The sequence below is a fragment of the Otolemur garnettii genome, unplaced genomic scaffold, assembly GCF_000181295.1.
Source record: "Otolemur garnettii isolate 467f Iridium unplaced genomic scaffold, OtoGar3 scaffold00047, whole genome shotgun sequence".
NCBI lineage: Eukaryota > Metazoa > Chordata > Mammalia > Primates > Galagidae > Otolemur > Otolemur garnettii.
Window position 1 is genome coordinate 8,498,788 of NW_003852442.1, and position 24,990 is coordinate 8,523,777.

General features: G+C 44.9%; 1 protein-coding gene across 1 annotated transcript in view; it reads left to right on the top strand.

Moving 5' to 3' along the window:
* Positions 1-24,990, top strand: part of CFDP1 (craniofacial development protein 1) — a 122,326-nt gene that overhangs the window by 90,352 nt on the left and 6,984 nt on the right. The window contains exon 6 of the mRNA XM_003791319.3: positions 15,858-16,016. Coding sequence (XP_003791367.1) covers positions 15,858-16,016 — 159 coding nt within the window. The remainder of the gene's footprint in view (positions 1-15,857; positions 16,017-24,990) is intronic.

Consider the following 24,990-nt stretch of genomic DNA (forward strand, 5'->3'; position numbering starts at 1 on the left):
TTTTTTTTTTTTTTTGAGACAGAGTCTCTCTATGTTGCCCTCAGTAGAGTACTATGGTGTCACAGCTCGCAGCAACCTCAAACTCTTGGGCTCAAGCGATTCCCCAAGTAGCTGGGACTACAAGGCGCCCACCACAACGCCCGGCTATTTTTTTTGTTGTTGCAGTTATCATTATTGGTTAGCTGGCCCAGGCCAGGTTCAAACCCCCCAACTTCCGTGTATGTGGCTGGCATTGTAACCACTGTGCTACAGGTGCCGAGCCCATTATCTTCATTCTTAGAGGGAAACTTCCTCGGTGTGACTGGGGTCGTGTTTGGATTTTGTTCTGTTTTTTGCATGACTATTTCTCCTTTCAGTGGCATCATTCAGATAAGACCACTGGTGTTGTCCCCTGGTCTGAGCCCCCACCCTTCATTTGGTCAGTAAGAACGATGACCTTGCCCACACAGTCCTTGTAATTGCCTTGCAGTGAAGGGAAGGGCACCACAAAGCAATGAAGAGTGTTAGTCACAGACATTCACAGGCTGCTTGGCCGGCTTTGAGGTGAGGAGCCACAGGAAGCTTTGCTCTCACACCAGGGGTATGGTAGTGCCATGTCTCCCAGAGCAGGCAGCACTACATGCTTCACATCTGTAATCCTAGCACTATGGGAGGCTGAGACAGGTGGACTGCTTGAGTGCAGGAGTTAAAGATCAGCCTGAGGAAGAGCGAGATCCTGTTTCTACTAAAAAATAGAAACATTAGCCATCTTGGTGCACACCTTTAATTGAAGGTGCTCGGGAGGCTGAGGCAGGTAGATCACTCAACCCCAGGCTGACATCCTCAAGAACTTTTTCCACACTTTCTTCTAGGATTCTTATTGTTGCATGTCTTAGACTTAAATCTTTTATCCATCTTGAGTCAATTTTTGTGTAGTGAAAGATGCAGGTCCAGTTTCAGTCTTTTACATGTGATAATCCAATTCTCCAAACACCACTCTTTAAATAGGGATTCTTTTCCCCAGTGTGTGCATTTGTTTGGTTTATCAAAGATGATATTGCTCTGTGACTGGTTTCATCTCGTGTTTTCTGTTCCGTTCCAAATGTCTATGTCTCTATTTTTTGCCAATACCATGCTGTTTTGATTGCTGTGGATTTGTAATATAACCTAAAGTCTGATAGAGTGATTCCTCTAACTTTGTTTTTATTACTAAGAATTGCCATGGCTGGCTATACAGGGTTTTTTCCATTCCTTCAAAGTATGACATTGGTATTTTAGTGGGGATTGCATTGAATCTGTAGATTGCTTTGGGTAGTATAGACATCCTGACAATGTTGATTCTTCCTAGCCAATAGCATGGTATGTGCCTCCATTTGTTAATGCCTTCAGCTATTTCATTTCATAGGGTTTCATAATTCTCTTTGTAGAGGTCCTTCATCTCTTTTGTTAGATGTATCCTTAGGTATTTCATTTTCTTTAAAGCTACCATGAAGGGAATTGTATCTTTTTTTTTTCTTTTGAGACAGTCTTGCTTTGTCATCCTCAATAGAATGTCATGGCGTCATAGCTCACAGCAACCTCAAACACTTGGGCTCAAGCGATTCTCTTGCCTCACCCTCCCAAGTAGCTGGGACTACAGGCACCTGCCACAACACCCAGCTATTTTCTTGAGATGGGGGTCTCGCTCTAGCTCAAGCAATCCACCTACCTTGGCCTCCCAAAGTGCTTTAATTAGCTTCTCAACTTGGCTATTATTGGGTGCATACAAAGTGTACTGATTTGTGGACATTGATTTTATCTCTGAGACTTTACAGTATTTCTTGATCTCTTCCAGGAATCGTGTAGTTGAGTCTCTTGGGTTCTCTAAGTATAAGATTATAGCATCTGCAAAGAGCAAGAGATTGACCTCCTCTGCCCCCATTTGGATGCCCTTTATATCCTTCTCTTGCTTGATTGCATTGGCTAGAACTGCAAGAACTATGTTGAATAGTAGTGGCTATAGAGGACGTCCTTGTCTGGTTAGTTTTAAGTGGAAAAGCTTTCAGTTTTTTGTTTTGTTTTGAAACAGTCTCACTTTAATGCCCTGAGTAGAGTGCTGTGACATCATAGCTCACAGCAACCTCAAACTCTTGAGTAGCTGGGACCACAGGCACCTGCCACCATACCTGGATTGTTTTTCTAGTTTTAGTAGAGATGGGGTCTTGCTCTTGCTCAGGCTGGTCTCGAAGCTGTAAACTCAGGCAATCCACCTAGCCTCCCAGAATGCTAGGATTACAGGCATGAGCCACTACACCTGGCCTGAAAAGCTTTCAGTTTTGCTCTATTCAATATGATATTAGCTGTTAGTTTGTAGTAGATGGCTTAATCAGTTTAAGAAATGTGCCTGGCTCCGCGCCTATAGCTCAACCGGCTAAGGCGCCAGCCACGTACACCTAAGGTGGCGGGTTCGAATCCCCAGCCTGGACCCGCCAAACAACAATGACGGCTGCAACCAAAAAATAGCCGGGCGTTGTGGCGGGCGCCTGTGGTCCCAGCTACTTGGGAGGCGGAGGCAGGAGACTCGCTTGAGCCCAGGAGTTGGAGGTTGCTGTGAGCTGTAATGCCACAGCACTCTGCCCAGGGGGACAGCTTGAGGCTCTGTCTCAAAAAAAAAAAAAAAAAAAAAAAAAAGGTGCCTGCCACCTGGCTTGTAGTGCCGGCCACATATCCTAGGGCTGGTGAGTTCAATCCGGCCCAGGCCAGCTAAGCAACAATGACAACTGCAACCAAAAAATAGCCAGGCATTGTGGCGGGTGCTTGTAGTCCCAGCTACTTAGAAGGCAAGAGAATTGCTTAAAGCCAAGAGTTTGAAGTTGCCATGAGCTGTAATACTAACAGCAATCTACTGAGGGTGACATAGTAAGACTGTCGTTAAAAAAAAAAAAAAAAAAGACAACCTCGAGCTTTCTCCTTTGTGAAACTGAGTAACTGCAGGTGCATGGTGCATAGCGGCTAGCCACATAGCCTAACAGGTAGTTGGAAATAACAGATTTGGAGCTCAGAAGATGTGCAAAGGCACTAAACATATTGATTTGGTATTCCAAAGTAAATTCAAGACAAATTAAAGAATAAAATATAAAAAGTAAACAATGAAATAAGAAAAAAAGAAATGTGCCACCTGTGCCTATATTTTTAAATGTTCTTGTTAGAAAAGGATGCTGAATTTTATCAATTTTTTTGGGGGGGGGAGACAGAGTCTCATTTTGTCATCCTCAGTAGAGTGTGATGACATCATAGCTCACAGCAACCTTTAACTCTTGGGCTCAAGCAGTTCTCTTGCCTCAGCCTCCCAAGTAACTGGGACTACAGGTGCCCGCCCCAACACCTGGCTGTTATTAGAGATGAAGTCTTACTCTGACCAGGCTGGTCTGGAACTCCTGAGCTCAAGCAATCCACCTGCCTTGGCCTCCCAAAGTGCTAGGATTACATGCATGAGCCACACCCCACACCCACAGCCCCCCCCCAAATGCTTTTTCTGCATCTGTTGAAAGGATCATATGGTCTTTGTTTTTGCTTCTGCTGATACGGATTTATGGATTTGCATAGGTTAAACCATCTGTGCATCCCTGAGGTGAAACTTACTTGATTGTGATGTATAATTGCTTTAATGTGTACTAGTAATCTATTGGCTAAGATTTTGTTGAGTATTTTTGCATCAACATTCATTAGTGAAATTGCTCTCTAGTTTTCTTTTTTACTTGGGTCTTTTCCTGGTTTTGGTATCAGGGTGATGTTTTCTTCATAGAACATGTTGGGGAAAGTTTCTTCCTTCTCAGTGTTTTGAAATAGGTACAAGCTCTTCTTTGAAGGTTTGATAGAATTCTGGTGCATAGGTGTCTGGTCCAGGGCTTTTTTTTTGTTGGAAGATTTATTATTTCTTCAATTTCAGTGTTTGATATTGGTCTGTTCAAGAGGTCTGTTTCGTCCTTAAGTCTAGGGAAACAGTGTGATTCAGATATTGGTTCATTTCCACCACATTGTTAAATTTCTGGGCATAGAGTTTCTTGTAGTAATCAGAGATAATCTCTTCTAGCTCTGTGGTATCTGTTGTTATTTCCCCTCTTTCATTTTTGATTGAGGTTATTAGAGATTTTACTTTCCTTTTTTTTTTCTTTGAGATAGAGTTTCACTATGTCCCCCTCCGTAGAGTGCTGTGGCATCACAGCTCACAGCAACTTCAAACTTTTGGGCTTAAGCAATTCTCTTGCCTCAGCCTCCCAAGTAACTGGGACTATAGGAGCCCACCACAATGCCCAATTATTTTTTGTTGCAGTTGTCATTGTTGTTTTTGTAGTCCTGGGCCGGGTTCAAACCCACCAGCCTTGGTGCATATGGCTGGTGATGTAACCACTGGGCTACAGGCACCAAGCCTAGAAATTTTACTTTTATGTTTCTAATGAATCTGACCAAAGGTTTGTCAATTTTATTTATCTTTTTGAAGAACCAACTTTTTTTTCATTCATTTTTTGAATGATTCTCTTGTTTTCAGTTTCATTTATTTCTGATTTAATTTTGGTTATTTCTTTTCTTTTCATAAGTTTGGATTGAATTGCTCTTCCTTTTCCATTTCTTTATAATAATTCATTAAGTTGTTGATGTGGTCTCTTTCTGTTTTTTGGGTGTAGGCATCTAATGCAGTAAATTTCCCTCTTAGGACTATTTTGGCAGTGTCCCACAGGTTTTGGTAGCTTGTAGCTGCATTGTTGTAATGTTCAGGGAATTTAATAATTTCCTTCTTTATCTCTTCCTTGACCCAAGTGTCATACAACATAGGGTTGTTTAATTTCCATGCCTTTGTGTGGGGATGAAGATTTTTTTGTTGGAGTTGACTTCTACCCTTATTGCCTTATGGTCTGAAAAGATACATGGTATAATTTTAATTCTTTTAATTTTGTTGAAGATGGATTTGTGTCCTAGGATATGATCTATTTTGGGGTATGATCCATGGCCTGAGGAGAAGAACGTATGTTTCTTAGCTTTGGGATGATGTGTTCTGTATATGTCCATTAAGCCCATTTGTTCTAGGGTCACATTTAAGTCCTGTATCTTTGTCTAGTTTTTGTTTAGAGGGTCTATGCATTTCTGTCAGAGGGGTATTAAGGTCCCCAGCTATTATGGTATTATAGGATATCATACTGCTCAGATCTTTTAAGGTCTGTTTCATGAATCTGGGAGCATTTAAGTTGGTTGCATAAATATTTAGAATTTCAATGTCCTCTTTTTTATTGTTCCCTTGACCAGTCTGAAGTGGCCCATACTTGATTTTTTTAAGTTAGAATTCCCTCAGTCTGTGCCTGGCAGAGTCTGCCAGCTCTGTTTCAGCAGACCTTCATCTACCAGCCAATGAATGCTAAAGCATCTTTTTCTAACTTTTTGGCCGTGACCCATAGTCATACATTTTCCATTATGACCCATTGTGGGTCATGGTCACAAAAGCACATGCTCTGAGGGAGGGTCTCAGAATGCAGAGAAACTGTATTTGTTCAAGGTTTCATCTGTCACCTAGCAGTAGGAAGGGGTGACAGGAACCTTGGAGGACAATCTACATTTCTGAATGAAAAAACCGCCTTAGCAACCTCTGGCTTGCAAATTAAGGAGACTATTTAACTGTTTTTCTCTTGCTTTAGAGATGAGCATGGGGATTTTGGTGGTTGGTCATTGATGCCGTGGGTAAAAATCTTCCATTTATTAAAGAGAAACCACATTGTGGTTTACAGACGGCTCAGCTGTGGTTAGCATCTATGAAAACCATTTCCTGCATGCAGTAAAAAGAAAGTTTTATGTTTTGGGTACCAAAGTACGTGGGAACAAATATTCTCTGTTGAAATGCATCGTAGTGCTTTAGCAAAGTAACAACATCTTGGGCTCATGCTTAAGTGAACCCCTTCTTGTAATTACCCTTATGGAGTTAATTGCTTCTCAAGGGCTCTTTAAATCCTGGGTTGTGTGGGGCAGCATGACACGGGGAATGTATCATTGCCCTTTTTTGTTTTTGTGACAGTCTCACTATGTCGCCCTCCATAGAGTGCTGTGGCGTCACTGCTCATAGCAACCTCACAGCAAACTCTTGGGTTTAAGCGATTCTCTTGTCTCAGCCTCCCAAGTAGCTGGGACTACAGGCGCCTACCACAATACCTAGTTATTTTTTTGTTGCAGTTGTCGTTGTTTAGCTGGCCAGGGCTGGGTTTGAACCTGCCAGCCTGGGTGTATGTGGCCAGCGCCAAGCCTGTATCCTTGCTTTTTGAGGAGAGGAAGGAGCTGCCCCTGGAGGGAGAAGGTCAGGTTGGGGGTCTGAGCCTCGTTATGTTGCCCACTGAGGTGAGCGACCCTGGCAACTGAGGGAGCAAGTGATGTTGCAGATGCCACTGGAAATAGATTTAGAAGTCAGAGCCCAGCAGAACACCGAGTGCTTTACCAGCTTAGCCTCATCTCATAATGAAAGGACCACAAAGCACACTCCCCTCCAGACACAGCTTTGAGGCATCTGGAATCACAGCTGTGGCCAACATCCATATCCTTCTCATTTGGGATTTAGCATGCTTATTTAGGACCAGTTCAGAGAAGTTTGGGAAGGAGGAGTAAATTGGCAAAATATATTCAGACCGTATGAGGTTCATTTAAAGCCATGGGTTTAATGTGCCTACCTATTTCTAGAAAGGGGCAGGCATAACCCATTTTAAGTAAGGTCTCTGCTGTAAGACTAAAGGAACTTTGGGACTTAGTCCTGTCCCTAGAGATGGTTTAAGACATTATAGAGGAATAAAGGAATTATTTCTTGTCATTGGATATTCCCGTAGCCTGAAACTTTAACCTGGTCTCAACATGGGAGGTAGCCAAAACTTAAAATTTATTTTATGTTGACAAGCTTAGATCTTTTTCCATGTGGAGACAGAGACCTGCCTGGGAGGAAAAAGAAACTTGAAAGTCAAAGAAAAGTCAGAACACTGAGCTTTAAGAAAGCCTACTAACTCCCTGGGCAGCAGTTAGCCAGCTGACCGCCACTGAGTCACGTTGACCTTCCCTGTCGGTGCCGCGTTTCTCATGTTGGATGGTTGGAAGGATGTGTCGTTTTCCAGCCTGTGTTGTCCTGATGGAAACAGGGATGGGGAGGCATGAGAGCATGTGGCTTTCGGTGCCAGATCCCAATTCCGCCTCAGTTCCTTTTGACCTCTGTAGTTGAGATTTGTTGGGAGCACTTATGGAACCAATATCTGGGACATAAACTGTGCCTGCCTATGTTGAACACCCAGGTTCTGCAGAAAGAAAAATGGCATTATGAGCTTTGTCAGAAGCTGTATTTAATAATTCCTTTGAAATCCTGTCTCAGAAACGTAAATTGTTTGTGTTGGTCAACAAATTTCTCTCCCCAGCTGTGTCTGATTGTACAAATTAAAGCCAGAGCTGTTTGCACCTCAGGGGCAAAAACATCTCCCCCCAGGCATGATCTTAGTTTTCACTAACCGAACATTTCCTCCTGGAGAGCCCCCAACCTCCTTTACCCACAAACTCTGCTGTAAAAGGGTGGGATGCCCTCCCTAGTTTGCCATAAGTCCCCCACCACGGAATGATTCAGGAAGGAAATTGCTGGAGTAGAGGTGGGAAGGGCCACGACATTATCTCTTTCCCAAGGAATGAGATGAAACCACAGTTGAGTGGGACAGAAGGGGAGGGAAATTCAGAAGTATCATTTCCTAGAGATCTGCTGGCAGGTCAGAAGGATTTTTCTTTGCCATTGACATCGTGTCATTTAACCCTCACGCACACCAGGCTCCAGGTCCTTGAGAAGAACATCCAGACATCTCGCTGAGTGGCTTTGTGTTGGCAGGAGAAGCTTCTGTCCTCTCCACTTGCTTGTCCAATCTAGGACTGTGCTGCTGATCCCATAATCCTTTGCCTTTTCTCTAGTTACTACTCTTTCGTTTTTTAAAGACTTTTTTTTTTTTTTTTTTTTTTTGAGACAGAGCCTCAAGCTGTCCCCCTGGGCAGAGTGCCGTGGCATTACAGCTCACAGCAACCTCCAACTCCTGGGCTCAAGCGAGTCTCCTGCCTCCGCCTCCCAAGTAGCTGGGACCACAGGCGCCCGCTACAATGCCCGGCTATTTTTTGGTTGCAGCCATCATTGTTGTTTGGCGGGTCCGGGCTGGGGATTCGAACCCGCCACCTTAGGTGTATGTGGCTGGCGCCTTAGCTGGTTGAGCTACAGGCGCTGAGCCTTTTAAAGACTTTATTACAGCTAGAGTATTATTCTTGGGGATAGTTTGAAGAGGGTTCTCCCCAGCTGTGTTTGATCATACAAATTAAAGCAACAGCAGTTTGAACCTCAAGGGCATTTGATGATTTGTCCTTCAGACTGGATCCTTTACTATTCCTTTACCTTAGCCTGTCCCTAGAGATGGCTTGAGGCATTCTAGAGTGAGGCACCGAACAAAAGAAGCAGTCAGACCTTCCTGAACTTCTTGAGAGTATTGACCCACATACCACACGCTTTGCCACCAGAATACTCAGGCATATTTCAGATACATGTCATAAAGCTGTAAAACAGCTGAAATCATATGAGACAAATTTAAGTGCCCTTCATTCTTGGATTAACATAAGAGTAGAACTGAGTATCAGATCATTTTCTATTTGTATAAAACCTATGAAGCTGTTACTGTGCCAGCATTTCTTTGCACCTTTTGCTGAAAGATGTCACTTTTTTTCCTGGCATTGTATCAACTTCAATAATAGATCTAAGAGTTCTCACAATTTTTCAAGCTACAAGATGTTTGAGATGATTTGGAACCTCTTGTCTTCTGGTTTTTCACTTTTCTGAGGTCAGCTTCCCATAGAGTACTGTCAGTGCAGTATTGAGAAGTGAATGGGATTCAAACCATCTCCCTAATGTACCATTAGCTTCCAGTTCATTTCCATGCATCATCAGAGATTGGGCTTTGAAGAGATTACTTAGAGATTTACACAGAAAATTAGCCCAGGGATTTGTACTGTACTTTTCATTCTTATAGATTTCTGCAACATGCAGAGATATCTGAAAGAATACATTGGTTCCAGGCAGACAGCACACAGGACGAATTATCATCTTAAGATTTCTGCTCATTTCTCAGACCTGCCAGGTCCAGGCCCTCATATGTCTCTGAAAAAAATAGTTGATGTGTGAGCTCCATTTTTGTCAGGCATGTTGGCACTCATGGGGCTTTGGGCAGGAGGATCACTTGAACTTGAATTTGAGTCTGTCTCTAAAAAAAAGTCCACAAAGGCTCAGCTCCTGTAGCTCAAGCAGCTAAGGCGCCACCCACATACACCAGAGCTAGTGGTTTCGAATCCAACCTGGGTCTGCCAAACAATGACAACTATAACCAAAAAATATCCAGGTGATGTGGCAGGCACCTGTAGTCCCAGCTACTTGGGAGGCTGAGGCAAGAGGATCGCTTGAGCCCAAGAGTTTGAGGTTGCTGTGAGCAGCGACGCCATGGCACTCTACCCAGGGCGACAGAGTGAGACTCTGTCTCCAAAAAAAAAAAAGTCCACAAAACGGTATACTCCTGCCTTATAAGCAGATGACAAATACTAAGAAAACTGTATCTCTGGCAAAGAATCTTTGTTCCAAATAATTTACATGTCGTGGTTATTCAGGTTATGAGCAGGAAGGCATAGACTTGAGCTAGGCTTAGTATGTTGACATTCTGAATTAAGATCACGCGTGCTTCCAAACACGTGTTAACCCTATCCTTGCTGTTCCACTTTGGCAACTAACTTTTCTGGTCTGTCAGTTCAAATGCTATATTGAATCTTTTTGTTTTGAGAAAAATACCACATGGGTAAGTCCATTGTTAAATCATGGGACTTTCTTAAAAATGTAATGATTGTGCACCATGGACAAGTCTTTGGGCTACACTGTGGTTGGGTCAAAAGCGAGACCTGGGCCCTGCATGCAGTAAGTTCCAGGACAACAGGGGAAGTAAAAGGAACCCCTTCTCCTAAATTAGCACTGATAGTACTCCCTAAATCTATCAAAATTTTAAAAGGGGGTGATTCTTTAAAAGATCTCATCATTGGTCTGAGCTGCTCTTAGCCGTGCACTCTATGATAGGAAGCTGATTAATGGGAGTGAAGACCACACTATCTGGGCAGGATTAGTCTTTACACCAAATTTACAGTAATACCGTCAGGAAAGTAGTGTGATGTTCAGGAGGAGATGGTTGAACTGTCATTCCGACGTTGGTAACTTCTTGGTAGTAACAGTCCCAGCGTGGCTCAGTATGGTATTGTGCCTGTAATCTGTATTGTCTTGGGGATAGTCTGTAGAGCACACTCTCTGGCAGTACCTTGCCCTAATGGCCTAGGATCCAAAGCAGAGAGAAGTCAATGGTTCTTTTGGTCTGGAACTATAGTGATCCTGGTGATAACAGAGAAATCTCCCCGGGGATTCTGATTTGCCCCTTCCATGGCTTTCCAGTATATGCTGCCAGTACTGATCTGCCCCCTTGTAGGCAGCCTGCAGCTGGCAGAGGGAGACACAGGGGTACAGCGTTCTCTCTGATGTCCTTCCTCAGTGTGGAGTCAGCAGCCCCTGCCAGAAGCTGGTTCCTGCTCGCCTTCCTCTGCTCCCCAAAAGCCTGGTTGATGCACCTCAGCAGCAGAGAGGGGGCCGAGGTCATGGTAAAGGTGCTTCCTGAAAGCTGTTGTGATGCCAGGATTATGCCACCAAAGCCCTATGTTGGGGTGGGGGACTGACTGGGAGAGCTCAGCAGCCTGCAGGGAGCCCACATACCAGGATCTAGGAAGAAACCCCTAGTCTCTCAGTTGTGAGGAGCCACCTCTGTGTTTTGGCTGCTGCTATCAGTGTGTCGTTCACTTTGATTTAGCCTTAAGTAAAAGACGGGTTATTTTGCTTTAAATACTGTCACATGAGGACATCATAAACCAAATTAACGACCTGGAGAAGGCAGAGCTGGAAGCTTCCCCAAAAGCAAATAGCACAGGTGACGTTTTGCTGATGTTTAATGGTAAGCAAGGGAAAGGGGGAAAGTAGCTTTTTTCCGTTTCTGGAAACTTCTCACTGCTGTACAGAAAAAAATCATATTCTCATAGACTTCTCAAAGTGATCCCTTTGTAGCTGCGGCTGAGGGGAGTAATGGTATACATAGTCTGTGATGCTGTCCAAATAAAGTGGGGAACCCTGATCTATCGAGAGTTGATGATATAATAAAGGGGGCATCATTCCCCGTAGGAGTCCCAAATGTCCTGAATGTGGCAGGGCTCTGAACACCTTTTTTTCCTCAAAGATCTGACTCTTTTCCAGTAGTTGGTTCTGTGATCCAGGTGGTGATGTTGACTTTTATCAAGCAATATCCACAGGGTGTGGAAAGGTTTGGAGACACAGGGACTTAAATATCCACAGAGACCTAGAGTGTGTGCAAGGAAAAACATTTTTCGCCTGAAAGTCTTAGGTTCCCTTCAAAGCAGAACTCAAGGTAAGGATTTTGAGCATAAGGAATTTATTTGGGAAATGATCCGAGGAAGCAGGAGTGAGGGGGTAGGAAGAATGAGACAAGGAGGGTGGTGCCTATGGCTCAGTGAGTAGGGCACTGGCCCCATATATCAAGGGTGGTGGGTTCAAACCCGGCCCTGGCCAAACTACAACAAAAATAGCTGCACGTTGTGGTGGGCGCCTATAGTCCCAGCTACTTGGGAGGCTGAGGCAAGAGAATAGCCTAAGCCCAGGAGCTGGAGGTTGCTGTGAGCTGTGACGCCACGGCACTCTACCGAGGGTGACAAAGTGACACTCTGTCTCTAAAAAAAATTTAAAAATAAAGGAATGAGACAAGGAAAGAAGAGCCAATATAAGAGCATGTTTTCAAGGCTATGAGGGCTCAGTGCCAGAACTTCTGAGAAGCATCAGGGCACCTCCCAGAGTTGCCTGTGTAAGGATAGGAGACAGGGCTACTTAGCCTGCAGCTTCTGTCCCCCTTGAGGGTGTCCCCAATGGCAGGAACCCTACCACTTATCTGGGCAGTGCCAGAGAGCTTCAGGTATGTGCTTTTGGGGCGATGTCATGGATAGTGAGTCTTCGCTTGCCCAGAACTGTCCAGTGTAGCTGCAGCTGAAGCATGAGACAGGCTCCTAAAGACAGTCATCTAAAGACAGGCTCCAAGACTCCACTTGGAAAGAGCTGGGTGTGACAGAAACACCACTGAGGGGCACCTGATCCAAAGATCAGGAAGGACTCAGGGAGTGCTTCCTGGAGGAAATGGAGGTTTGTGTTTTGTGTTTTTTGTTTTTTGTGGTTTTTTTTTTTTTTTTGAGACAGTCTCACTTTGTCGCCCTTGGTAGAGTGCCGTGGCGTCACAGCTTACAACAACCTCCAGCTCTTTGACTTAGGCAATTCTCTTGCCTCAGCCCCCCGAGTAGCTGGGAGTACAGGTGCCCACCACAACACCCAGCTATTTTTTGCTTGCAATTTGGCTGGGGCTAAACCTGCCACTCTCATTATATTGGGCCGGTACCCTACTCACTGAGCCACAGGAGCTGCTCAGAGTTTTTTTGTTGTTGTTTTTGTTTTTGAGAGATGAGGTTTCTCTTCCTTGACCAGGCTGGAATACACTGGTATGATCATAGCTCACTGCACCCCCAAACTCCAGGGCTTAGGTGATCCTCCTGCTTCAACCTCTCAGGTATCTAGGACTGCAGGTGCAAATTTTTATGTATTTTGTAGAGATGAAGTCTCAATATATTGCCCTGACTAGTCTTGAACTCCTGACCTCAAATGATCCTCTAGCCTCACCCTCCCAAAGGGCTGGGCTGGGATTAAAGGTGTGAGCCATAGGCACTGCCCAGGAAGTGTTTTTTTTTTTTTTTTAAATCAAAACTGTGTACATTAATGCAGTCATGGGGTACAGTGTGCTGATTTTATATGTAATTTGAAATATTTTCACCAAACTGGTTAATATAGCCTTCATGGCATTTTCTTAGTTATTATGTTAAGACATTTAGAAAGAATCACATGTATCCTTGTAAGATGGACCATAGGTGTGGTCCCACCAATCACCCTTCCTCCACCCGTCCTCCCCCTTCCCTCCCCTCCCTCTCCCCCTTCCCCATATTCTTGGGCTATAGCTCTCATATGAAAGCCATAAATTAGTTTTAGAGTAGGGCTGAGTACATTGGATACTTTTTCCTCCATTCTTGAGATATTTTGCTGAGAAGAATATGTTCCAGCTCCATCCATGTAAACATGAAAGAGGTAAAGTCCCCATCTTTCTTAAAGGCTGCATAATATTCCATGGTGTACAGCCAGGAAGTGGTTTTAAGCTGAGACAAGACTATGAATGAGAGGAGGCAGATAGAAGTGAACTACAAGCTCCGGGCTATGTGTCGGGAGCATAGATTCTAATGATAAATGCAGCAAGTAAAGAAGCTTAGACTTCATGATAAGGGTGTTTCAGGGGTCAGTGAAGAGGCATGTCAGCAGAGGCACGTGGTAAGTAAGCTTTGCATTTTATGAAACTCTCCCATGTCAAGAGATGCCGGCAAACGTGTGTTGAATGAAGGAGTCAGGCGGCTACCGAATTCCCCAGGTGATACAAGAACGAGAACTACAGCGGCAGCAGTGAGGAAGGAGAGAAGGGAAAAGACTTGAGATAGATTAAGTTCCCACATCACCACTCATTCTGATATGAGTACAGTACAAAGGTAGAATAGTTTGTATATTATTGATAGATTGCTGTCAGGGTTGAGTTATCTGGAAAAGAACGTGAGAACATGTGAATTGAAAGTTCATAAAGAGCTATTTACATTCCTCTTAAGCACACTGGGAAGTAGAACAACTGACAGAAAATCTCTGCAGTAACTTCTCGCCTTAGAGGCAAGACAGCACAGCACAGCACACTTTGAGCCTGAAGAGACCTCACTTTGTCCTGGAGCTGCCACAGCCTCTGTTGGCTTGACCTTTGTTGTATCAGTTAACCTCTCTGAACTTTATTCGTCCAACCCAACCCAGGGATGATGAAGCCTATCCAGCCTATTCAGAGTTGATATTAAGCTCAGTGTGTGGACTAAGCTTAATATCCTCTCTCCCACCGTTAATAGAATGAGAGTGGTTAGGGTAGTTGTTCAGCCCCAAGAATCTTGTGCCCATAGCTCAGTGGTTAGGGCGCCAGCCACGTACACCAGGGCTCACAGGTTGAACCTGGCCCGGGCCAGCTAAAACAACAATGGCAACAACATCAAAAAATAGCCGGGGCATTGTGGCAGGCGCCTATAGTCCCAGCTACTTGGGAGGCTGAGGCAAGAGAATCACTTAAACCCAAGAGTTTCAGGTTCCTGTGAGCTGTGACGCCACGGCATTCTACTGAGGATGACATAGGAAGACTCTGTCGTCCTCTCCTACCCCCCAAAAAACCAGAATCTTGTGTTTGTTGTGGACGTTGCTCACCCCAGGCACACAGGTGAATAGTCCTTCACCCATGCTGTGTAGCAGGGAGGCGGGGTTTCAGAATCGGTGAGGGTGATGCTAGCTCCTCTCAGAGCTGATCCCCTTCCCACTCGGAGACCCAGTGTTGCTCTATCTCATGTCTTAGAATAAGTTGAAAAGATGGCTATGCAGGCATTTGCGGAATGAGCATTCTAGGCAAGTGAAAGTTACTGTTATAGGTAGTAGACCTTGGGAAGTTAGCTCATGGTGTTTAACTGTTTTAACTCTCTCGCCTCCCTGAGGCAGAAAATAACTTCCAGTTTCTTACAGTTTCTTGCTAGTAGATAACTTGTTTTAGTTTCATGAAGAGTCTGAACCTTCCCCTCCTGCCACCACCTTAACAGATACATTCTGTTTTTCTTATTTTAGTTCATACATTTAACATGAATTGGAAATGTTTGGCTTGCAAAGACTTGAATTTGAGCATACAGGTTTCTCCTACAGTCCACAGTAGCATCTCCAGCAAGTAGCACACAGGTGGTGCATTCCCTGCTTTCAGAGTGAGGAATGTTCTCCAGCTCCTGGAAAAAGCCAGGACCTAACTCACAGGAATTGAAAAGAAACTTATTTAGAGCCTTTTCATAGTACTGTGACTTCTTGCTCATTAGTGTTGGGAGCTGGTTTGCTTTACAGCGGTTCTCAACCTGTGGGTCGGGACCCCTTTGTAACAATGAAAATACACCCTGCATATCAGATATTTACATTACGATTCATAACAGTAGCAAAATTACAGTTAGGAAGTAGCAACAGAGATAATTTTATGGTCACCACAACATGGGGAACTGTATTAAAGGGTTGTGGCATTAGAAAGGTTGAGAACCACTGTCCTAAAAGACCCCCCTCCCCAGGGCTTTAAAGCTTAAGTGATGACAGTGACTCAGAGTGGCTAATGATTATTGTACCCTGTGCAGCCAGATGCTATTCTAGCCCTTTGCATACCCACAGCCTGTGAGTAAGCATTCACTTTGTGAACTAGGAAACCAAGGAACATGCAGTTAAGAAACTAGTGTAGAGTCACCAGGTAAGCTGGAAATTGGACCTGGGCATGTGACTTCAAAGCTCTGCATGAACCATGCTGCTCTTCCCACTTCTTGCAAGCAGAGACTTGTCTCACAGAGGTCTGAAGGAGGCAGGATTTCCTGTTGGAAGCCCAGGAGAACAGTCAGAGGTGTTAAGCAGGAAAAGCACATTAGCAGTCTGGTCTACTTACAGTGTTCTCCACCCCGGGAAGGAAATACCCTAGATACGAACATGGCTTCCACTAAGATAAGTGGCTCCAATCCAGCAGACCCCATGCCCACCAGAAGAACCATTAATCAAGAGATAGAGTTTTTACATGCTACATCTTTTGTGTTTTCTCTTTCTTTAGGTTAAAAAGATCAAGTGGTATGAGCAATCTTTTGGGGAAAATTGGTGCCAAGAAGCAGAAAATGAGCACCCTTGAGAAGTCCAAATTGGACTGGGAGAACTTCAAGGAAGAGGAGGGGATTGGTGAAGAACTGGCGATCCACAATCGAGGGAAAGAGGGGTAAGGAGTAGATTCTGTTCCTTTGACAATTCTCAGAACTGGGAAGTGGTTTCTTGCAGATAGACTGCTCAACTGAAGCAAACAGGAGGTTTTCATGGTGAAATGACAAATGTGAGTGCTTCGGTTTGTCAGTGAAGCTCTGTTCTTGTTGGGTGAGTCCTGTCAGTGGTAAAGGGAAGGTGACATGTGAGCCGCACTTCTCTTGGGGCCAGTCACATCTGCCAAGCTGAATTTGCTGAGCGACAGAGCCAGTGAACTGGAAGTCACCTAATTTATTCACATGATCGGACCTGGCTCACAGTAGCACCGTTGGCCTGATCTGAATCATTTGGGCTTCTGACAAGCTGGACATGCTCAGCTGCTCAAAATGCTTCAAAAATGAGTGCATAGGTGTTGTGGCCCCTTGGCTGCAGCCTGTGTGATGTGCCAGGGCCTCAGACAGCACCCCAGGCTGTCACTTAGACCCCTTCCTTCACTTTGGAATACAAAGAGGATTCCATAAACTCTGTATTCCGTTAAAAAGGATCCCTTCCTTGTCCTGTTTGTCTTTGTGATGATTAAACAAAAAAATCAAACAAGAAATGGAGTTCAGTAAGTACTTAGGGACCTCAGAAGGAGCTGAGAAGTGTGTCCATCACTCAAGGTCAGCATTCCTTAGGCCTTACAGTGAAAGGAAGTGTTGGGTCGCCTCTGCCCCCTCTGGTCAGCTCTCCCCCAGCACGCACTGGGCACCCCTGAGGCTTGGCAGCTTTGCCAGTAAAATTGGAACAATGATACCCTGACTGTGTGATTATGATGAGCTCATGAGAAAATGTATGTAATATATATCTATTAATTACACGTATATAATACACAGGAAGCACTTACAGAACACCTGTCACAGCACACAGCGCTTGCATTAAGTAAAAATAAAGACAGGTGAGGCATTTATTTTGGGGGTCATACTTCTAAATTAGGCTTTAAGATTATTTGAATGAACTTAGAAGAGAACTAGTATGTTTTTTTAAAAAAAAGTTGAAATTCGGCACCCATAGCTGAGCTTATGGTTAGGACGCTGGCCACATGCACCAGGGCTAGTGAGTTCGAACCCAGCTAGGGGCTACTAAACAACAATGACAACAATAACAAAAAAACCCAGCTGGGTGTTGTGGCAGGCACCTATAGTCCCAGCTACTTAAGAGAATCACTTAAGCCCAAGAGTCTGAGGTTGCTTTCGCTGTGAGCTGTGATGCCGCGTCACTCATACTGAGAGTGACATAGTGAGACTCTGTCTCAAAGAAAAAGAAAGGAAAAAAAGTTTAAATGACTTTGTAATTTCATTTAACTACCAGACTTCTAGGTCAGTCTTCTCTCCCCCCACCCCCATCTCAGCCTCCCAAGTAGCTGGGACTATAGGCACCACCACAGCACCTGGCTGTTTTTAGAGATGGGGTCTCACTGGAGCTTGAGCATTCTGCCTGCCTTGGCCTCCTAGAGTGCTGGGATTACAGGCTTGAGCCACTATGCCCAGCCCAGGTCAGACTTTCTAAGGTGAAATGCTACAGAACAGGGGAGGAGGAGCCAAAGCCATGTGGAGAAGGCCCAGGAGGAAGTGCATGCGTGAGTCAGGGTTATCTTTCCACCACTCTGCTAGATGAGGTGGTTCATGCCTATAATCCCAACCCTTAGGGAGGCCAAGGCCGGAAAATGGAGAATCACTTGAAGCCAGGAGTTTGAGACCAGCCTGGGTAACATAGCAGACCCTGTCTCTACAAGAAAAAAAGAAAAATTAGTTGACCATGGTAGCATGCATCTGTAGTCCCAGACACTCAGGAGGCTGAGGCAGGAGGATCACTTGAGCTCGTGAGTTTGAGGCTACAGCAAGGTATAAATTATACCACTGCATCCCAGCAACAGAGCAAGACCCAGTCTCTAAAAAAAAAAAAAAAAGAGGTGGTGGGAGGCTCTGATATTTGCCCCAAACCTCTCCACTCTGGTTCAGCTCTAGTAACTCACAACTCCTTCCTGTTCTCTATTCTTGCACAGTGACGTAAGGCAGCAGAGGAACTGCCGGTGTGTGCTATCTTTTATATGGGTTGGGCAACGTTCACTCTGCTTGAGTTAATAGAGGTCTTATAAAAGTAAGGAGTGGTGCTGTTGAAGATAAGAGTTAATAAAATGTGGGCTGGAAGAGAAAACAAGATTAAAAAGGACATCTGCCCAAGGAGGACATTTTAGGCAATGGAAAAATCATATAACAGGGTTAGGGAACTACTAATAGCATGCCACTTTTATGCTCTGCTTCTCCCTCCCCTGTCTGAGGCTCTTCCCACCCCCAGGCCAGACAATTCTGCAGACGTGCTTGTGTTTTTCCAGTGCAGATCTAATGACTTCTGTGCTCTGCCTTGGCCCTTCTCCCCTGCCCTCTTCAGTGCCCATCCTGACCCCTCCACACCTTTTCTAGCTCCTGCAGGTGGATTAAAGGAGCCCAGTGCTCAGGCCAGGGAAGAGTTCTTCAGCTCTGGTTCTCACTTTGACTGAGCATGTGAATCCCCTGGGGAAATTTTCCAAAGTTCATATGACCTCTGCACAGAGGTTCTGAATCAAGATTCTAGAGCAGAAAGGTCACAAACATCTGTATCTTTAAATTTTACTCCATAGGTGATTCTGATGCACAGCCAGGGTTGAAAAATCACTAGACCACAGGATCAAAATTCTAGAGGGGTAAGTTGGGAGTGGAGGCTCACACTTGTAGTGCAAGCTGTTCAGGAGGATGAAGCAGGAGAATCATTTGAGCCCAGGAGTTCAAGTCCAGCCTCAGCAACGTAGCAAGACCTCCATTACTTAAAAATTCAAAGGTGAGCACTCTGTGAGGCCGAGGCAGATAGATTGCCTGAGCTCACAGGTTGGAGACCAGCCTGAGCCAGAGTGAGACCCCATCTCTAAAAATAGCCGGCACTGTGGTGGGTACCTGTAGTCCCAGCAAATTATTTTTAAGTTTCTTGTTTACTTTAAACACAGTAGGCAGGCTCAGCACCTGTAGCTCAAGCAGCTAAGGTGCCAGCCACATACACCAGAGCTGGCAGGTTTGAATCCAGCCTGGGCCTGCCAAACAACAATGACAACTACAACCAAAAAAACAAAAAAAATAGCTGGGTGTTGGTGGCAGGCGCCTGTAGTCCCAGCTACGTGGGAGGCCGAGGCAAGAGAATCGCTTAAGCCCAGGAGCTAGAAGTTGCTGTGAGCTGTGATGCCACAGCACTTTACCCAGGGTGACAGCTTAAGACTCTATTTCAAAACAAATATATTAATAATAAATACAGTAGGCATACCTATTATAAAATATGTCTTTTGGTTTGGCGCCTGTAGCTCAGCAATTAGGGTGCTGGCCACATGCACTGGGGCTGGCAGGTTCAAACCCAGCCCAGGCCTGCTACAATGACAACAAAAAAAATAGCCAGGCGTTGCGGCAGGCACCTATAGTCCCAGCTGCTCAGGAGGCTGAGGCAAGAGAATTGCTTGAGCCCAAGAGTCTGAGGTTGCTGTGAGCTGTAAAACCATGGCACTTACCAATGGCGACAGAGTGAAACTGTCTCCAAAAAAAAAAAAATTCAAAGGTTAAAGAGTCGGGCAACCATTTGCCTTCCAACACACACACACACACACGTGGAGAACTGACTTCAAAGATGTCAGGAAGGATAAGGATATTTTTGTTGAGAAGCATGTCCCATGCAGAGTTGACAGGAGGGAAGCATGGGAACTGAGGCTATAAGGGCTCTCAGGGCAGAGACAGCTCAGGCCCCAGCTTCTCTTACACAGGTGCCAATGACAGCAAAGCGATCACTTGTGGGGAGCTTACTCTGAGAGAACATTTAGACTCCTCAAGGAGTATGCCTCTTTTTTGCTGAAACTAAGAAGGGATAAAGAGCATATTGGACAATAATGTCATGTTTGTCCTGGTTCTACGTGTGTGGGAAGGGAGGCTTGGGGTTTGTTTTTTGAGATAGGGTCACTGAGGCTAAAGTGCAGTGGTGTCACTGGGTTCACGCAGTCCTCCTGCCTCAGCCTCCTGAATAGCTGGGTTTACAGGCTTACACCACCATGCCTGGCTAATGTCTCTATTTTCAGTAGAGATTGAGTCTCACTCTTACCCAGGCTGGTCTCAAAATCTTTTTTTTCTTTACTTTTGAGACAGAGTCTCATTCTTTTGCCCTTGGTAGAATGTCATGGCGTCACAGCTCACAGCAACCTCAAACTCTTGGGGGCGATTCTCATACCTCAGCCTCCCAAGGCTGGGACTACAGGGCCCTCCACAACTCCCAGCTATTTTTTGTTGCAGTTGTCATCATTGCTTTAGCTGGCCCAGGCTGGGTTCAAACCCACCAGCCCCTGTGCATGTGGCTGGCACTCTAGCCGCTGAGCTGAGAGACATATTTTATAACAGGTATGCCTACTGTGTTTAAAGAAGTAAACAAGAAACTTAAAAATATTTTTTCAGGGAAATGAACCTATAAAAAGTAGCCTAGTACATTTCAAAGAGAACCAAACAGAACATATGGAAATGAGAAATGCAATAACCATAATTAAAAACTAAATGGAGGCAACACCAGTGGCTCAGTGAGTAGGGCACCAGCCCCATATGCCAAGGGTGGTGGGTTCAAACCCGGCCCCAGCCAAACTGCAACAAAAAAATAGCTGGGCGCTGTGGCGGGTGCCTGTAGTCCCAGCTACTTGGGAGGCTGAGGCAAGAGAATCGCTTGAACCCAAGAACTGGAGGTTGCGTGAGCTGTGATGCCTCGGTACTCTACCTAGGGAGACAAAATGAGACTCTGTCTCTAAAAAAAAAAAGAACTAAATGGACAGATTTAACAGTGGATTAGACAAAATGAAAAGAAACTCTATAAACTAGAAGCTGGTTCTGTAGGTGACACCTATAGTCACCGCAGCTTGGGAGGCCGATGTAGAGCCAGGGACGTTGAGGGTATCATAAGCAATGATCAGGCCATTGAACTGCAGACTAGATGGTGGACCAAGCCTCTGTCAAGAAGGATAATAAAATTAATTTTCTAGAATAGGAACAAGATGTATAACTGCCAAAGAGGGAAAAATGGGATATTTTTTTAATTAACCAAAAGAAGACATAAAAGGAAAGTTAAAGAAACAGAACAAGAAAAAAAAAAGAACAAGTAGGACAAATAGGATGCACAAAATAAGAGGTAGACTTAGGACTAAATTTATCAGTACTTCCTTTAAATGTCAGTAAACTGTATGCTCCAATTAAAAGACAGAGATTGACACGCTGAATTAAAAAGGAAAAACAAAAAGACTATTTGCCATTTAAAAGAAGTATATCTAAAACAGTGAAATACAGAAATGTTGAAAATCAAAACATAGGAAAGATAAATCATGCAAACACCAACCAAAAGAAAAAGCTGATGGAGCCACATTCACATTGGACAAAGTAGTCTTAGCAGGACCTTCACCAGCAATGAGAAGTAGGTCTTCTCATAATGACAAAAATGTCTGATTTATCTGAATTTAAATTAGAATGTGCCATTCGGCATTACCTACCAAAGGGATATATAGTCATTCCTGTGACTCAGCAGTCCCACTCTAGCTTTGCTCCCAACAGAAATTCAGTTGTATGTTCTCCAGATGACATAAAGCAGAATAAAAATAACATCCAAAAACTAGAGACAATCCAAATGTTTATCCTCTGGTATAACAGAGGAATCGCGATATGTTCACACAGTGGCATACGCTTCAGCAATGGGCATGAATATAACATCATAGCACAAAGGATGATTATTTTGTTTTTGTTTTTTATGAGACAGCGTCTCACTTGGTCACCCTTGGTAGAGTGCTGTGGTATCTTAGTTCACAGCAACCTCAAACTCTTGGGTTCAAGTGACCCTCTTGCCTCAGCTCCCAAGTAGCTGGGACTACAGGCGCCCACCACACACCTGACTATTTTTAGAGACGGGTTTTCACTCTGGCTCAGGCTAGTCTCGAATGTGTACGTTCAGGCAGTCCACCCGCCTTGGCCTCCCAGAGTGCTAGGATTATAAGTGTAAGCCACCACACCCAGCCCTGATGAATTATTTTTGGAAATGGAATGTAAGATTCCATTTCCATGAAGGTCAAAGACAGGCAAAACCAGTATATACATTATTATGTCAACTTGTGAAAGAGGCAAGTCACAAAAGAATATACACAGTACAATTTACTTATGTCAAATTCAAACATAAGTGCAACTGAACTTGAATGTGAGGAAACAGAAACCTGAAAGGAAAGCAAGGAAGTAAGGACGCTGATCCTGGGTGAGCTGTCTCCTGAGTGGGCTGCCCATGCTGGGCAGAGAGCCACACAGGGGCCTCCTGGAGGCTGGCCGCCCCCTTCCTCGGACTTGGTAGTGGCCGCACGAGTGTTTACTCTGTGATAATCCACTTGCCCATCCCATGCACTCTTCTGGGCAAGTGTTACACTTTACAGTAAACTGAATTGAACGCACATTCAGATCTGGGCTCTCCCACCATGCCATGGGCTCAAGCCCCAGTTTTTTCATCTATAAAGTAGAACTATTTAATATGCCTCTCAGAGTTGTCACGGGAATTGAAATTAGGGGAAGTGCCTGGCATGTTTATAAATAGAAGCCCCCCAGTCCTCTGCTCACTTTTCTTTCTCCCACCTGCCAAGTCTCAGGGCCTCCTGGAAAGCTAGATATGTTTGTTACTCCTGTAAATCCCTTCCTGAGGTATTCCTGCCAGTTCTTCAGGAATATTCTCCACAATATGGGAAATAAAGCTTAGAGGTATCTCCTCCCAGGCCTCTCCTGGGCTATTACACTTGGGAAGTCCCAAGGCTGGGCCCGAGGCAGCCGTCTCTTCTTCCTCTCCTGGAAAGCACCCTAGTTTCAAGATTCAGCTACCATTTTCTGCCAGTGACTCAAAAAAAAAAAAAAAAAAAACTAGCTGTTTCCTGTCCTGACCAATCCACCAAGCCCCAAACTGACCTATCAGCTGTTAGTTGACATCTCCGTATGGATGTTCAAGATACACATCACACTTAACATCCAAACCCAAATGCTTGCTTTCCATAAACTGACTTCCTCCTCAGACTTGTCAGGAAATGGCACAGTCACTGTACCCCTCACTGTTGAAAGAAAAACTAGGCATTATCCCCAGTTCCTTCTTTCCATTCACATCCCACAAGTCCAGTTGGTGATTGGACACAGTGTATTTCAGGGCCTCCCTCTATGCAACACCATTCCTACCACCCCAGCACAAGCTGCAGACTCTGCCTGCTACCTGAGTACCCTTGATGCAGTCTCCACCCAGCAGCCAGGCATGGTAGCTCACACCTGTAATCCCAACAACACTGTGGGTGGCCAAGGCAGGTGGATCACTTGAGCTCAGGAGTTCAAGACCAGCCTGAGCTAGAACAAGACCCCATCTCTACTAAAAAAAATAGAAAAAACTAAAGCCGGACACAGTGGCTCACCCCTGTAATCCTAGCACTCTGGGAGGCCAAGGCAGGTGGATTGCCTGAGCTCACAGGTTTGAGACCAGCCTGAGCAAGAGCAAGACCCTGTCTCTAAAAATAGCCACGCATGTGGCAGGTGCCTGTAGTCACAGCTACTTAGGAGGCTGAGGCAAGAGAATCATTTGAGCTCAGGAGTTTGAGGTTGCTATGAGCTATAATACCATGGCACCTTACCAAGGGTGACAAAATGAGACTGTCTCAAAAAAAAAATAGAAAAAAAAATAGCCAAGTATAGTGGCTCATGCCTGTATCAGGAGGATTATTTGAGCCCAAGAATTTGAGGTTGCTGTGAGCTATGATGATACAATGCCATTCTACCCAGGGCGACAGAGTGAGACTATCTCAGTTTTTTGAAAAGGATCATTTAACAATGCAGACCATTATTTCTTCCCTGCCAAAAGCCCTCCCTCCAGTAGCACTTCAAATCAGTGTTCACCAGGCCCTCTGCTCTGGGCTCACTGCCCCCGTATAACGCTCCACCACCAGGAAGCTCTGGTTGGTCATCCAGGGTACAACTGGGATGGTACTCTTTAGGTAGCCCCACCCCGGGAGCCCTGGGTCACATCATCCCATTTGATTTTCTCATCTACTATGCTGTTGTGTTTGTTCATTTATGGTAAACCCCCAAGGGCAGGGTCTTGTTTCATACTCTGTCACCAGCCCAGAGCAGATGCTGCACCATTTTGCTATCTGAACAGCCATCCCACTCACCAGCAGATAGTCACAGCTTTTGTTTGGTGGCCTAGCTGGATTAGAACTAACCACCCAAGGCTGGGCGTGTAGGTCACGCCTGTAATCCTAGCACTCTGGGAAGCCCAGGCCGCTGGATTGCTTCAGCTCAGGAGTTTCAGGACCAGTCTGAGCCAGAACAAGACACGGTCTCTAAAAAAAACTGGCTGGGTATTGCGGTAGGAGCCTGTAATCTCAGCCACTCAGGAGGCCAAGGCAAGAGAATCACTTGAGCCCAAGAGTTTGAGGTTGTTGTGAGTTTTGATGCCATGGCACTCTGCCGTGGGCGATAAAGTAAGACTCTTTTCTCAGGGACAGCACCTGTGGCTCAATGAGTAGGGCGCCGGCCCCATATACCTAGGGTGGCGGGTTCAAACTTGGCCCCGGCCAAATTGCAGCAAAAAAAACAGCTAGGTGTTGTGGCAGGCGCCTGTAGTCCTAGCTACTGGGGAGGCTGAGGCAGGACAATCACCTAAGCCCAGGATTTGGAGGTTGCTGTGAGCTGTGTGATGCCACATTACTCTACCGAGGGCAATGAGGTGAGACCCAGTCTCTTCAAAAAAAAAAAAAAAAGACTCTTTCTCAAAAACAAAAAAGAACCACCCAGAAAGAAGGGCATAATACATTTAAAAAGATGGAAACTTTATATCTTTTGTATTAACTTAGATAGGATTGAAATCTTCTTAGTAAAATAAACGTAAGAATCGAAAAGCAGGTATCCAGT